The sequence below is a fragment of the Manis pentadactyla genome, chromosome 5 (assembly GCF_030020395.1).
Source record: "Manis pentadactyla isolate mManPen7 chromosome 5, mManPen7.hap1, whole genome shotgun sequence".
NCBI classification, from domain to species: domain Eukaryota; kingdom Metazoa; phylum Chordata; class Mammalia; order Pholidota; family Manidae; genus Manis; species Manis pentadactyla.
This window is the reverse complement of record NC_080023.1, coordinates 31,593,645-31,609,701: the sequence shown is the minus strand read 5'-3', so window position 1 is coordinate 31,609,701 and position 16,057 is coordinate 31,593,645. Positions and strand designations below refer to the sequence as shown.

Genomic DNA, 16,057 nt, shown 5'->3' with positions numbered 1-16,057 from the left:
GTGCGCAGTGAAAGCTGAGAACTATGGGTCAAAATAAAAGGTCAGATGGATGTCACTATGACGCTTATATTTTCCAGTAGTTTTAAATGTAGCTATTCTGCTTATATCATCTATTAAAATATCCTAGTAGTATATAAATTCTTGAAATTTTGGCTATGTACAACAAAAATAAGTCACAGTCATACAACAGTTTCTACATTTTTCACAATAAAATAGTCACCATACAGTTCAGATTATACTCCTTAGTTTTGCCATTACTGTTTATATCTAACCTAACCCAGTAGACTTAACCATATCATAAATTAGGCATATTGACACAGCTATGCTCACAACACAAAAACCCTTTGAACTTTAGTTTCATTGGTTTATTTGCTTGTACAATGGGTTTCAAATCAATAAATCTTATCTATGTTAGATGAGTTTTCCTTTTTTTGGCAAGACATGTAATGCCTGAATGCTTCTATTGTTGGTGAAATCTATGAAGGTGCAATGTAATCTAAAATACTTAAATGAAAGGTATTAGGCTGACACTAAAATTGATCCGTGGCATAGAGAGGTAAATAACAGAATTTTCCCTTATTTCACAGTCAGGAGTTACTTAAAAAAATTACTTCTTAACAAACTCATCTTTTGTATAATACATAAGGAAGAAAAACTGGAGTATTTCTACTACCAAGTATCTAGTCAGAAGTTGAATTTCAGCATTTTTGTTGACCTGACAATTAGGACAGAGCCCACAGCTAAGAAAACACACACCTGCATGTTCTGTGGGCCCTGGGTGCTACCAAGAGACAAAGCTTTCCTGGAAAAAAGGCAGGAAAGAGGCAAAGCAATGTATGTTTGGTTTCATATGGCATATTATCACGTTTTTCTTTAACCTTATACCACGTCTTTTTCATTACTGCATTTTCCCCACTAGACTAACTCTTTGCTCCCCAGGCAGCACCAATCTTCTCAAAAAATATCACTGATGACCAAGACTTACTCGAGGTTTGAGACATGGGTGACTCCCTGGGTGTCACAGCAGCAGAGAAGGGCACGGAAGGCACCCTGTTCAGGGACTGGAAGGTATGGGCTGGATCTGGTCTCTAGCTCTAAGCCCGTTACTCACAGTGGATGAGCCACATCAGCATGAATGGGCGGCTTGTCAGAAATGGAGACCCTCTTACCCACCCAGATCCACTAGATCAGAGTCTGCCCAGAGGACTCCAAGCACATGAAAGTCTGTGAAGAGCTGCTCCAGACTGTGATCTGGAAAAAGCCACTGAACCCACCGTGAGCTGTGTTCATCTGAGAGATGACCGTGCCTCTTCCAGAGTCACCTGCAGTGGGAAGGCTCTGAGAATGAGAAAGGGCTGCCACAGAGACATGGGCACTGCTGCTCTCTCTGTCCACACTCAGCCATGCCCGCAAATGCCCACCCTTCAGCAGCTTGGCCCTGCAACAGATTTAACAGCACCTCCATAATACAACATCTACTGATTTCATAATTTACAAAGTGCTAGCCTTTCCATATTCCACATCTCAGACACCTTTCAGCCAAAGAGCCTATAACATGAAGGAGAGAGAATGCATTTCCCAGGTTTCTAGGGCAATAGCCTTAAGTAACTGCCACAGACTTAAAGCATCACTGACGACCTTTGCTGTAAAGTTAAGAAGCCATGCAGCTTCTAACATTCTGTGATCTACCTATGTCTGTCTTACTAAAACATATTTGTCTTGCCAAATAGTCAAGTACAAGTTAGTGATTGCCCCACTTCTGGTATCACTTCCCTTCCCTGTAGTGCTGCTGGACACCTGACCTCCTAGCTGAGAAGCAGAGACCCACCTCTCTGAGGTTCAGAATGAAAACCATTCCTCCTAGACTTGGTCTCTTGTAGGAATTCCCACAGGAAGCTAGCCAACTGGTCTCTGCTGAAAAATAGTCTGGAATTTGGGAACATTTACAGTGGTCCTACTAGACATATATAAGTAAATTTCTAAATAGAAATCAACTGCCTACTTGCTTCAGATAGGTCTCAAAGACTAAAATTCAGATTTTTATAACTTAATTATTTCACAGGGATTTTGTATACAGAAAGTCACATACCCGAATAATGACAGGCTGAGCTGAGACAGTATTTGCCATCTATTTGCTCCACCTCCTACCCACGCTGCCTTTGCATTTTCCTTCCTTTGCTCTACACTTAGTTGGAGCCACACTCTTTACTCTCTAACAGCCTCTTCTCCAGGTTTTAGCCCATCTATAAAAATGAGAACCCCAAAATTACAAGGAAATCACTGTATCCTTACCACTATGCAAACACCATAGTTTTTCATTACTTATGGTTTATTGTATTTGTATTTTCCAAGTGGGATGAAACAGATGGGACAGTACACATATCCCTGCCTCACTTTTTCAACTTGAAGAAGCATTTTTAACCAAGGCTTCCTAACTGAAGTTTACACTACCAGAACATAAATGCAAAATAATCACAAATAGTCACTCTAAGCTTCTGCAACATTTTTTTAAAGGCACCGTTAAGTATTCCCCACAAGCACATCCAAGTCAGACAACGAGCTTGCCAAGGCTGCAGAGAGCTGGCTGCCTACATGTCTGGTCCCCAAGGCAAGGCAGGCACAGAGGCCTCAAGCCACCTCGAGCAGCCCACATTCTGCTGGAGACGGTCTGGCCCAAGCAGGGACCTCTGGGGCCCTAAACTGTCTGAGGACCTGGAGGTGTCTCTGGTGGAGGGGAACACATGGAGAGCTGTGGCGTGGGTCCAAGTGGTCCCGGACCACAGTGGAAGGTGGTATCATCTCTGTGCTCTAAGGATGGGGAGCAGACAGTGGCAGAGCACAAAGATGCCTGATTTGGGAGAAGAAGCTGCACAGACACATATTAAAAAACCTGACCCTCTCCCCTGCATGCCAGTGACAGCGCTAACATGGAGGGAGGCAGGACAGATGACCAAAGGCAAGTCCACACTTTAAAGTGCTCCAGAACATGTTGGTGCCTGACCAACAGGGGGACATATGGATAGGCTGAGACTACATGCCCGGCACCTGAGGTGTCTTCAGCGAACCTCCAGCCACAAGGAGCTCCAGAAGAGGATGCACATCCAGGGGCACAATGCCCTTCTCTGGCCGCAGCCCAGGCCTGTGCGCAGGTCAGAGTGTCAGCTCCAGGCAGACCCACAACTCCGGTCCTGCCTCTGCCACCCACTGGCTCTGTGGTTTGGGGAAAGTGACTGAAGTCACTCCAAGCCTGTGCTCCCTCATCTGTAAAATGGCGACATAAAAATGCCAGCCTTCATAAGGCTGACTTGGAATTAAAGGAAATAATTCATGTAAAGCATTTAGCATAAATACGGGTATAAGAAGTGATTATTATTATTATACCAGTTCAGTGTCTTAATGCTTTTATTCTTCCTTCTCTCTTTCACAGAGTACTTATAACCAAAACATACAGATGGTATTTCTTAATTCTAAAAAGAAAACAAAGATATGTGCCTATACAGAGGAGAAAGGAGGCAGCATTAAGAATCACTAATGAACAAATACTAAGTTTGTAAGAATCTGAGCAACTTACTTACCTGCCTTTAAAAGTCATAAAGCCTCTGTGGACTGGAGAAACCAGTGGTAGAGATAATGAGCAAGTGAATTCTAAGGGATAATATAAGGAGGTAAGTGCTATGGGGAAAAAATCAGGATGAGATTAGGAATGTCTGGTAGTGGAAGATGGAAGGGGCATAATTCTAAACAGAGTGGCCTAGGAAGGCCTCATTGAAAAGATGATTTTTAACAATAATCTGAAGCAGGTAAGGGAGTTGGTCATGGGGATACTAGGGAAGAGCATTCCAGCTGAGGGAATGGCCCATGCAAAGGCCTCAGGTGGGAGCACCTGTGGCAAGAGCCAGCAGTCCCAGCAGAAGCCTTCATCAGAGAAGACAATGTATTGACATTCACCTAGTGCTGCACAGGGGTTTCTGCAGGGGACAGTGGAAAAACCAACAACAGCTCAATAGTTGGGGACTTGATGAATCAGAGATCCTTATGGCCAAGGAGCAGCCGGAACAGTGTCTATGCAGAGCCCTGTTGTGTTCAATCACTTAAAGACACGGTGGACATGGCTTGTGAGCTTTACATAGTTCCCTACAATGACTGGGCACCAGAATCAAGCTTTAAAACCACCCCAAAAGGAATGACCAAAACTGATGCTATAATACTTCATAGGTATCAACTGCTTGGGAAAAGCTTTTAAAAACCCTTCCCAAGGGCAGCTAGGAATCAGTCTGACTTTTACATACCAGTTTATTACCAAAAGGACAAATACAGTAAGAGCCACGAATGTGAGTTGATTGCTTAAAGCAGAAACAGATAATGGAGGTCACCGTGCATAAAGAGAACAGTGGCCATGCAGCAGAAGGAGGCGGTGCCCCATAAGAGCTGGAGACCACTGGAGACCACAGGAATGCTGTGCCGGCTGCAGGGTCCCCGAAGACAGAGTATGTGCAAACGACAGGTCTTTGACTAGAGGGGACCCAAATGTAAAGCCATGTGAGGGAGAAGGTACGAGGGCAATCAGCATGGAGAAGAGCATTTACGGAAGCAGTGGTTTCCATGATCTTCTGCCGTCTGCAGAACAGGAAGTGGAAGCAAGTGTATTTTGCATGTCTTCAGAGCCCAGAACAGAACCAAGCAATGGAAGGACAGTGAGTAGGGTTTGGCTCAACCTAAGAAAGTTCATTTGAAAACTTAGAACTGTTCTGCAAACGGACAGGCTGTTTCTATTGGCCACAGCCCTCACTACATTCCTCCCGCTGGCCACTGCACCAAGAGTTTTAAATGCATTATCATTACATACACATTTAAATACATTAACTACATTATCACACTTCAGTCTCCACAACAACTCCCTGTGAGGTGCAGCCGCAGCAATACTGGGACACTATTTTTAAATATCTCAACTCCTCTTCTGGTGTTACTGCTGTTCTGTTGTTTCAGCCAAAAATCCCAGCTCAGTTCCCCATCCTCAGCCTCCTTCTGGTCCCTTCCACTCCCCTCCCAACCCCATACCCTCTCCAGCCCCTAACAGGACCTGGGAGGAAGAGCCCTCTGCAGAGGGCGGGCCTCTCCACTGTGGCAGGGGATGGGTGAGGCACTGCCATTCCGCTCACACCGGCAGCAGGAGAAATCTAAACCCTGACCACTCTGCGCAGCAGCTGCACCGAGGGGCTCCCGCAGCAGGAAGGTGCTGCAGAGTGGCAGCTCCATGGCGCCCCCATGTGGAGGGGCTGAAACTACTGCACCAACCCTGAGCACCAGAGGGACTGACTTCCACATGGTGGGAGGTTACTCTATGTGGAAGGAAATGTCCACCTCACTGATTCTCTAATCTTATGAATTCTGAAGGCTTTTTAAATAAAATGCCAATAGAAAATGTCCCCCTATCTCACTCAGTATGGCAATAAGCATACTTAGCCCTCGCTCATAAGTGAGAAACAAGACAGCTTGTTCCAGGTGGTGGCTCCTCAGGGGAAAGATGGGGTTTGAATGCAGTCACTCTGCTCTGCTTTCGGACGAGGTTCCTGAACGAGCTCCAAATTCCTTCCTTACCTCCCCCGTGTAACCATTGCAGACCCTGCCAAGTTGACGGGGCAGCTCCCTGCCTTCCTACCAGTGGTGCGTGGTCCAAGGGGGCCCCCGTCAGGTGGATATTCGGGGGCCCTTTGAAGTATCGCTTCCAGTGGGGGAGGTGACAGTTCCAAGTGCTCTGTTCTCAGTCCCCCAGAGACCACACTGCCCAGGGCCTCAGCGGACCTGCTTGGTGCTCCAACCTCAGGGGCACCTGCTACCCCATCTCATTTACTGCAAACTGGCCTAATGGTGTCAGCTAGCCCAGAATTCACCAAAGAACTCTGCCAATTGCAAATTATCATAAATAAGAAAGCAATGTGGGGTTAAATATCCAGGTCTTACAATATTTCCAGAGTAAATCGATTAAAATGAAAAGCTTCCAAAAAAAGAGAATATGGACACAAACCGTGGTGCTCTTCCATCTTCCCTTTCCCAGCAGTTTTACCTGCTGGGGGCACAGGTCACCTGGTACCCCCAGTGCTCTCCATCACCCATTATCCTGGGGCTCTCCAGGGGAGTACTGATTGACCTTCTGACTCAACTCCCTCAGACCCCACCTGGGAGGGACCAGCTTCTGCCCAGAAACTCGCCACACTTTCACACAGGGGACAGGCGGCACCAGGGCGGGTCCTGCACAGGTCCTCGGCTTTTCCTCAGAGGCTAGGGCTCCACCGAGGAGCTCAGTCCCACCGGGGCTGTGCATTTTCCAAGCCTGGTGTTTTCCACAGCCCACACCCCAGCAGATCCATTTGGCTTAGAAGCTCAAAAGCAGTTTAAACAGGAAGAAACTGGGTAACACAATCTGGCCATTAGGTATTACTAGACAATCTACAAAATGAAAATGAAATCTTTAAAAGCAAATTCTAAATTGATACAAATTGAAATAACTCAACTTACTGACATTTCATAAAAATCTCATTACATATCTAAACCCCATTTCTCTAGAGTTCCTTTCCACTGCTCTTGCTGGGGACAACAGGATAGGAGGCTTAACACCAGGGCTCTGATAAAAAATAATGTTATCACCTTACATTTGATGTCTTTAGATTTTCAAAGTACTTTCACATTTATAATTTAATACAATTCCAGGAAACAGAAAGAGCCAACATTACTATAACGGTTTCACAAATGAAGGAAGAGTTCATGAGGTCTTCACAAAGCTAGCTGAGCTCTAACCAAGCTCTTGTTTAATTTGGCAGAGGGTTCATTTTTTTTAATTAAATGTTAAGGATTACTCAAGTTGGGGGAGGGGGAGAAATGAAAAAGAGGGGTAGAGGGTGAAGAAGGCAGTCATTGGGAGAGGGGGAGATGTTCCTCCGACAGTGCCTCCTCCCCCAAGGCAGGTACATAGAACCTAGTTGGAAAACCCTGGATTATAAGCCTAAGAGATACTCAGGAGCATATCAAAGGACAAGAGTGAATCCACACTACACGTAATCTAAAGAGCTAATGTAATCTTTGGAGGTCTACTAGTCTGCTCTGCCTTTTTTTTTTAAGTATCGCTGATATACAATCTTATGATGGTTTCAAATACACAACACAGTGGTTCAACATTTACCCATATTATCAAGTCCTCACCCCGTCCACTACAGTCATGGTCTATCAACATAGTAAGATGTTACACAGTCATTAACTGTATTTCCGTGCTATACTACCAGCCCCGGGACCAGACTATATTGTGATCGCAAATTATTGTGCCCCTTAATCATCTTAACCCTCCCCACCACCCCTTCCCTTTGGTAACCACTGTTCCCTTCTTGATGTCTATGAGTCTACTTCTGCTCGGCTTTTTTAAGGAATGTTTTCTGACTAAAGAACATTACAGAAAGAAAATATTTGCTGTTGAAAGTTTATGATATCACTGGACAGATAAAAATCTCAATTTTAGTCAGAAAAACTGTATTTAAACTCATTTTTTATATTATAAATCAACATAGAAAGTCTAAAGACAGACTTTAGGATATCCTGTATTTATTTGGGGAACACAAGAAGGATAAGAGGGCACAGATGGTCCTCCCTGACACTAGACTGAGTGACAGCAAATGACTGAGCATGCAGCACTGTAAGTGTGAGCATTAGGATCAGGTGTACCTGTAACCACACCATGTAGGGTGTACACCTACACGGAGGCTATACAGAGGGAATACAGGCAAGCACAGAACACAGCAGGAAGGAAAGAAGGACGTAGAGGGCATCAGGCTGAGCCGCGCCACGCCCACGGGCAGGGTGGGTGAGTGGTCAGAAAGCTCAGCAGAGGTGCTATTTCTAAGGTGTTGCACACTGCTGAGTCCTTTCCCTGGAAGTCGGGATCCTCTGAAAATAGTGACAGGCATTGTCACTTGAGCTCCATATCAGGGAGGGAGCTTTAAAATTCAAACTCCAGGGGATGATTTCGACATGAAATCTCATTTCACCTCTTTTCCTACCAAATGTGCTTGTCACAAGTAACTCACAACCGACGTAAGCAGTTTCATTTCAGGAGCAGGCCTTACCTTCGTATCTGCCAGAAGAGTCACAGGCTTTCTGCGGCGTTGCTACGCGGAGGAATATCTGCTGCCTCCACGAGTGTCTCCGTGTCTTCACAGGGGTCGCGCTGGCGTCTCCGAGATGGTGGGCTTTGGAGTCAAAGTCCCTAAAATTACAAGACGATTTATGACTGGTGGGGAGATACAATTGTGTCTTTTAGCTTGACTTTGTTTTTTAAACACAGCACTGTATTATAAATCATCTTTGTGCAAGAAAACATAATTAGATAATCCTGGAAGTTAAATCAAGTCCACGGTAGGTCAGCACTCCTAAGGGACTGCGTTCTTACAGGATGCTTTTCACAAAATGAGCAAGAGTACGAGCCCTAATTAATTTCTACTGTAAAAGATATTAATATGCTCCACATACTAGCAGCTTCCAATCGAGCTTCTCTTGGCACCACTTCAGAAAAGACGCTGCCTGCCTAAAAGGGGCACTGGCGCCAGGGTCACAATCTCCCTTTGTCTGGGTGTGAGAATATTTTCTCAACACAGGTCTGCATGTGTATAGATCAACACAGAAAATAAAACTACACAAAACCATCAAGGCAGTAAGTATTTGCTCACTTGCTGATGCTGTTTAACATTTGTATTTTTAAAACTACAAAAAACTAAACTAAAAAAACACTACTATATTGATCAATATAAATAAATATAATGTAACCATTAATTTTCTTGCTATTCACAGGACAACTTGGGGAAGCCCTTGTAATTTATACCTGAGTGTACACCCACAACCAAGCAGTCAGGCACACATGCTGACTTATGTTTGGCAACCATATGCTCACTATTCAGAGACAGCACTCTGACTTAAAGAGCTGGTTAAGACTTTAAATAACATGTAATAAACATACCGAGTCAAAATTGGAGAACAGGTTGACTCATTTTTTTAAATGACACTCAGTATGGAAAAAGTATAAGAAAGAAGGTACAACAGACTTAGCTAAAATGACTTTTTAATGGCAAAATAGTTGCTGAAAAATCCCTGTATATCTAACAAAAATTCAACACTTCTATACAGGCTTTGATAGATCTAAATTAAACCCTACCTTTTTGTCCTCATAAAGTCAGAGGTGTTATTTTCATCTACAGGAGCCAGAAATTTTAGAAAATTTGGCACAGAGGAAGAAGAATGAAGTTTTTTCCGCAGGGCATTACGGTAGGAGATGCTGAGAGTTTGGTTGAAAAAAAGAGTTTAGGATAAAGAAATACAAACACAAAAGTATAAAACATAAGCTTCAAAATAAAAGGAACATTGTAGTTCTAATGCTAGGAAAATTAAACCAGGTAATAAAATAAAAATAGTTTGCAAATGAGATTTAACTTTTGTTTTCAGTTCAAAAAAGTTCTGTTTTGAGTGAATAGAATCAATTTAAAAACATCAGTGCATTTAGTCACGCAACAGGCATAAGTTTTAGAGGTCTACTGTGCAACACTGTGCCCACGTTCGACAATACTGTGTTGTGCACGTAAAAAAAAATGTGTTAAGAGGGTAGATCTCATGTTAAGCATTCGGACCAGAAAATAAAAACAAAACAACAACAAAAAAATCAGTCCATCTTCCAAAATGACTCTTCCTTACAAACTGAAAAAAATAATTTTCCTAAATTAATGTGGGAGCTTCTGACTTGGCACAAACTGCAGTGTGTTTAATCAAATGCAGCTGTTAACCTGTGCTTGCACACCAGCGTACACTGTGGAAGGGGGGCGTGAAAGCAGCTGGCCCTCAAGACCTGTTTTCATAATCATTTGAGAAAAATTCATCCATAATACAATTAAGCCAGTTCAAATGATAGACTGAAAATACTAAAACCAAACACACACACACAGAGGTGGTGGCCCCAGGTTCCTTGCAATGGACTCTCCCTCCAGTCAGCGCACCCGCTCTGAGGGAATGTCCCAGGAAGACAGACGACATTGAACTTGCCATGCGAGTGTGCTCACCTCTTTGGCACAGCATTCCCACTTTGTTCTCCACTTGAGTTATGTTTTAGGTACTTAAAAAAATTTGGCGAGGAGGCGGAGGGGTTAAGACGAGGTGGAAGAGCAGAAGCTGAAGACTGACCTGAGCAACTGTTAGCCTCGCCAACAGGTGGATGATTCACACTAAATAGCAATTAGAGAGAAAGCACCGGGCATTAGCGGGGAGGGGGTGGCGGAGGTGTGAGGACACAGGGGAGAGGGGGCAGACCGCTGGCCTCCTGTTTCTTAAGCACCAGCTGTCACAGGTAGGGGGCTGCTAGCCACTTCTCTTCTGCATCCCATCTGTATCACTAGCAAAGGTTCTTTTCAGTAAAAAAAGAGTATTGTAAAAGGTCATTCTTGATCATTTCCCACATGTCTGTGCACCCAATGGTACCTTTTCCTCTCTTCCCTTTTTAGGAACTGACAGGAAAAATTGTTTTAAACCTTAAAACAAAAGCAAAGGAAAACAAAACAAAGTCCAGAGTTTTTAAATACACCTCTCTTTAAAATGAACAATAACCTGTCCTGAATCTCAATGTCTCATTTCCTGCGGATAAATGAGAAAAGAGTTCATAAGGGGGACAGAAAGCATAATAGGCATGTTGGAGAGAGCAGAGGGAGGCGGGCATTTCTCTGCCCCTCATCACCTGTGTCAGGCATGATCCCTAAGGAGGCTGTGCTCTTAGGTGAGAAGGTAAATACACTGTCAGGACTACTACTTTGCTGCCTCTGGTTTGTGTGAAGCAGCAGGTTTAGCAAGACAACTAGCAGTCTTCAGACAAGAATGTTCCCATTATTACTAGAAATGCTAGAAATAGAGGGGTGAGAACATGGCAGAGAGGCAGAAGTCGTGCAAACAGGCTTTTAAGAAACATGACAAGAACCCCACAAAGCCTCAAACTGTGCTTGTCTCTAAAATGTCATATTAATTAAATATTAGCTTCTGAAGTATGTCCTGCCTTGGGGTCACAGTTATCCAGCTGAATTCCAAAGGGCCACCGCAACTATTTTCAGTGGCTGACTGAACACAAAGCTGAGAGGCTCTACCTTGTCATTCGAGGATTGTTGACACTTGCCACTTCTCCACTTGAAACATTTCAAACATCTCTATACAGACGCTCTGTTATCGTGCATGACCTGCACGGACGTATATCCTGTGGCTTCTGTTGTGGCCAGTCGGAGGAAGGAAATGACTGTGAAATGACCCTAACTTCATATTTATAAAGTGATGGACTTCGAGAGATTTTTTCAAGTTATTTTTAAGGACAACTGTGTCCATTTATGGTCTCTGACACTTAGGGTCAAATTAACTGCCAAGGGAACCCAGAAGGCACCAGAACTGCTGCTGCTATATTGCTTACTCATCTCCACAGCCAGGAAATTCAAACTGCTCATTGGAACTCAATTATTTGAATCAGTGAATCTTGTTAGAAGAATCTAAGATTCTCACAGTGAAGAGAGTTTAGAAAATACCTATCTATTCCAACTTTGTCACAGAGAAGCAAATCTGCCCAGAGCCACCACCAGTTCAAGACAGAGCACTCAAGTGGTCCCTCACGCTCTGCTGGTCCTGTCACTGCATCTCAGCCCCACCGCAGGAACGTTCCAGGTTCTCAGGCGAGCGGACTCACCTGCTCACGACTTTTCCCCAAAGCCAGCAGCTAAGTTCCAATATCAACACTGTCTGTATTTGAGGAGTGAGCATTATACATTTTAAGGGCCATTTCTGCTCAGTTTTACCTGCTTCTTCATAATACTTGTCCTTGTTCCTTGGGCAAGTAACAAGTGTCTCACATCTATGTACTTCCTAAGGAAGGGTGGCCAGAGGAACAGGACATGCCTTCAAGTTTTTGGTTCTTAAGCCAAAAGTAGAACCTGACTCAGGTTCTTCTTTTACCCAGTAAACATACTTGGGATGCACATACCTGGTTACTACTAACAATTATGCCCCCACTATTTATACAGGTTTACATTTTAAACAAATCTTACTTTCGTTCATGAGGCGTCTCTGTGCTCACTGAGTGATACCTCATAAGTTTCCTTTGAGAGACCCCAGGAGACTTCTGAGGCGGTTCTGGAGGTTGCTGGCACTCCAGGGGCACGTGACTCAGGGTGTTTGCACGCCGTCTGAAGCCCTGCTGGGGTGGGAGAAGGGCAGGCTCTTCTGCAGGATGGCTCTCCACGTCACTGGACAGGTCATCCGAAGAGCTGAGGAGCCGCAAAGAGCTCTCAGAGGCAGGCAAGGCCTCCTTTTCACACACAGATGGCTCCTGGCAGCAGACAGATTGACAGCAGATCAGACATACCTCAGGGAAGTCGTGGGCTTTACAGTCTCTAATCCCAGTAGCATAAGAACATTTCAGTATGGTACATCTTCTGATTATTATGCCATCTAGAGGCCACCAAAAAAACAGGTGAAGGCCCATTAAACGCCTGTCTCAGACCAAATGCTAGTTTGCTGGACAAATGGAAAAACTGCCAAAATGCAAGTGTGAAGGGCACAGCTGTTTCAAGAAAAGCCATAAATAGTTCCCTCTCTCTAGATAACAGAACCCTTTACTTCTACTTGTGAGAAATACAGAGTATTGTATAACTTGTGTGCACTGCTTAAACAAATCAAGTTCTTCTGCCAAGTGTGTTCATACATGTTATACCCACATTTTAAGGCTCTCTCTGAATTGGATCCAATGTTGAAATTTAACTTGTAATATTGAGGTTAAAAACTACATCCCATATTATTCTTAGAATGTGGAAGATCTCTCTAGCACTTATTGTCATGATTTGGAGCAATCACTGAACTTCTTCCTGCACCTCCATTTCATCATCTGTGAAAGGGTATAATGTAAATTTCTCACACTGGGTTTTAAGAATTAAACAAGATAACACAACTAAAAGTACTTTGCTCACTATAAAATGATGTACAAATAAAAGTTATTGTTTTATTAGGCACTCAGACAAATCTACTGAGTGGGTACTCAAATATATGAGAATCATGACAATAATAATGTATTCTTTCAAGATGCTTGCTTCTTCAAAGCAATGAACAGTCCTACTCATGCAAACCTATGCATAGCACTGGACCCCGGACATGGTGAGTAGCCAATAATTTTTCTCAAATCAAAAAATATAAAATAAGAGGAAGCATACCAGCTTTCTCCTACTGAAATTGCTAGAAGGGGTAAATAAACCACCATGTAAAGAGAAAAGAAATGAATGCATATAATGATGGATTGGAAAAGCTAAATTGTTTCATATGATACACAGTTGAATGCCTTTTGGTTGACAGGTGTTAAGAAAGATTTTTTAAATTAAATTTACGTTTATTGAAGGGAGACGTTACATACGTTTAATTCTGGGGGAACTGGATAGGAAATGCTTAATTCCCAACATACTATGAAATGTTAACATAATTGAAATTTTTCATTCTTCACGACTCTACAGTTCCAAAGATTCTTCTAATTTAAAAATTCTAAATTTTGTCTAACACATCAAGCAAACAGGCTCCATTATGCAAACCTGTTCATCTCAATTCTTATTAATATCACCCCAAATTATGTGAAAGGGCTAACCCTTAGCTTAATCTCACACCTGAAAGGGAGACTTGGACATTTGGCTTTTTGGCAACTCTGAGATGATCAGTTTATTGGAGGAGATCAAAATACATAAAACATTGTATCTTTACATCTTTTCTGTTCTTGACTTTTTTACCATTTCTTTACTTGAATAAGTAACAAGTGTCTCTAACATCTATATATTTCCCAAGGGAGGAAAGCAGAGGAGCAACATGACATGCCCTCAAGTTTCTGGTTCTTAAGCCAAGAGTAGAACCTGACTTGTGTTTCTCTTTCACTCAGTTAAGCATACCTGGGATGCACATACCTGGCTCTATGGATAGGAGATAAGCAAGACCCATGAGCCTAAAAATTTAACTTACGTGTGTTTTCGAGAATAAAAAGCAATAGGACCTATTGGAAAGTCACTTGAGTGACATGAAATTCTTCATAGCATCTTTATTAGCACTTATCTCTCTGGAATGCCTTCTTCCCTATCCATTTCAGCAGGTATAATTCCTACACTTGAAGATTTGATTCAAAGACATCACCACAACACTCCCAAGCTTTCATTCCATTGATCAAAAATATCCTTCCCTTTGCTCCTTGTAACCACTAAGTTACCATTGTCTCTTACTTGAACTTGTCAGGGATCCCACCATACTCTACTTGATGCCAGTGTTATTTAAGTGTCTGTCATCTTGCTCCTGCCAGATTAAGGTCCTGTCAGGCAGGGGCTCTGTCCTATTCATCTGTCTACAGCAGGTAAACCATAACATTTCCAAACTTGAAATGACCTGCATGCTAGAATCAGCATGTAGTAGATGGAGGGCAGATGACGCCACTTTTCACTAGACTTTTAACTTAGGAAATCATATTCAGAAGACTGGTGTCTAAGGCCTTGTTCCCCAAAGTGGACCTAGAGACCAGGGGCATCAACACAAGGAGCTTGTCAGAAATTCCCCATTTCAGGCCTCATGGGAGGCCCACTGCATCAGCATTTGCATTTTAACCAGAACCCCATTAACGATGTACCTCAGAATTGGAAAGCACTCTTCTAAAGCAGTGTTTCTCAAACTGCAGACTATAACATATCATTAGTAATAAGTGGTATCGATTCAGTGGTCTGCCATGGATGTGCTAACAATAACACTGAAAAACACCAGTGCATATTGTATGTTGTTTACAGTAAATATTGTTTTTTGGAATTTTAAGTGTGTGAGTGTGTATGTATGTATGTTTGTGAACCATTTCACAGTGTTAAATATGCTTCTTACTGTTGGCTACAGTCTAAAAACTTTGAAAGCTACATGCCCAGAAGGGAGCTCAGAAGAGCTTAAAATTCCTGTGCGCAGGCGCTGGCCGCCACAGAACTCCCCCTCTTATGCATCTGAGGGCACTCGAGTAGAAGGAAAGCTGACTTTCCCAGCACAAACTGGAAATTCACTTTTTAGTTGTTAAAAAGCTGAATTGACCAAGTTTAAACATGCTTAAATGACTAGAAAGCAAGAAACTACAAGGACATAGACACAGGTTTGCTGCCAGAGAACCACTGGCTTGTTCATTATCACAAAGCACTGTCTGGTGGCAGATATAAGGGGTGAAGCTTAGTTGCTTATTTATAAAATCAGTAATGTTTAATTATAATCATAGAGCCAGCCAGAGGACAAAGTAAGTTTCAGGAATTTAAGTTACTTACTTCTTGGAACCCACTTTTGAGGTTTTCCCAATTACTTTTAATACTAGAAAGTCTACTTGGGGAAGAAATTAATTGGTTGCTTGGTGATAAATCAGATAATAGTGGTCTAAAATTGTGATCTTGTTTCTTTGCTTATGGAATGGCCACCTGCTTTGTTACATAAAACTTTTACGTTATAGTCAAACTGCAAAGACCCTCCACCTGCACCAATAAGTCTGGAAGCATCAAACTTTTCATGATTGGAGATAGCAGGTTTCCTTTGTTCCTTTTGCAGGCTCCATAGATAGGAGATAAGCAAGACCCATTAGCTAGTTTCTTCAGGTTATCATATAAAGAGAAATGTGCTTACTTTGCTGGTGTTACTGAATGTGCTAGACATGGAGCTGTCCAGATCCAGACTGGCAGAATGTTCTGGCAGGCCTCTGGCTTTATTACCCTACATAAAGAAATGCATTTAAGTTAGGACTTGTGAAGCTTTTGCAAAGACATCAGCTAGCAGCAGCTTGGTCTATTTAAACAAGTTCAGGAAAAACACATCTACTGAGAAATGCTGCTCAGCACAAATGTACATTAAGATAATCGACATTTGCTGGGGCTTTTGGCTGTTTTTTTTTTTTTAATAACACACCAACCTAAATGTTCCAAAACACCTTGTGGATTTGTCACATGACAGGGGTGATAGGCAGGACCAGGAGACA

At 42.8% G+C, this 16,057-nt stretch overlaps 1 protein-coding gene across 9 annotated transcripts in view; it reads right to left on the bottom strand.

The window, feature by feature from the left end:
• TBC1D1 (TBC1 domain family member 1) overlaps nucleotides 1-16,057 on the bottom strand; it is a 221,079-nt gene that overhangs the window by 74,652 nt on the left and 130,370 nt on the right. For 4 of the 9 annotated variants that reach the window (XM_057502149.1, XM_036908455.2, XM_036908457.2 and 1 more), the window contains 5 exons: nucleotides 15,709-15,795; nucleotides 12,099-12,379; nucleotides 10,089-10,250; nucleotides 9,194-9,313; nucleotides 8,112-8,251 (listed from right to left, as the gene is read on the bottom strand). In XM_057502149.1, the coding sequence (XP_057358132.1) occupies nucleotides 8,112-8,251; nucleotides 9,194-9,313; nucleotides 10,089-10,250; nucleotides 12,099-12,379; nucleotides 15,709-15,795 (790 nt within the window). Of the gene's footprint in view, nucleotides 1-6,148; nucleotides 6,323-8,111; nucleotides 8,252-9,193; nucleotides 9,314-10,088; nucleotides 10,251-12,098; nucleotides 12,380-15,708; nucleotides 15,796-16,057 lie in introns of those variants that run through there. The other 5 variants (XM_036908456.2, XM_036908458.2, XM_036908459.2 and 2 more) reach the window with 5 other exon arrangements.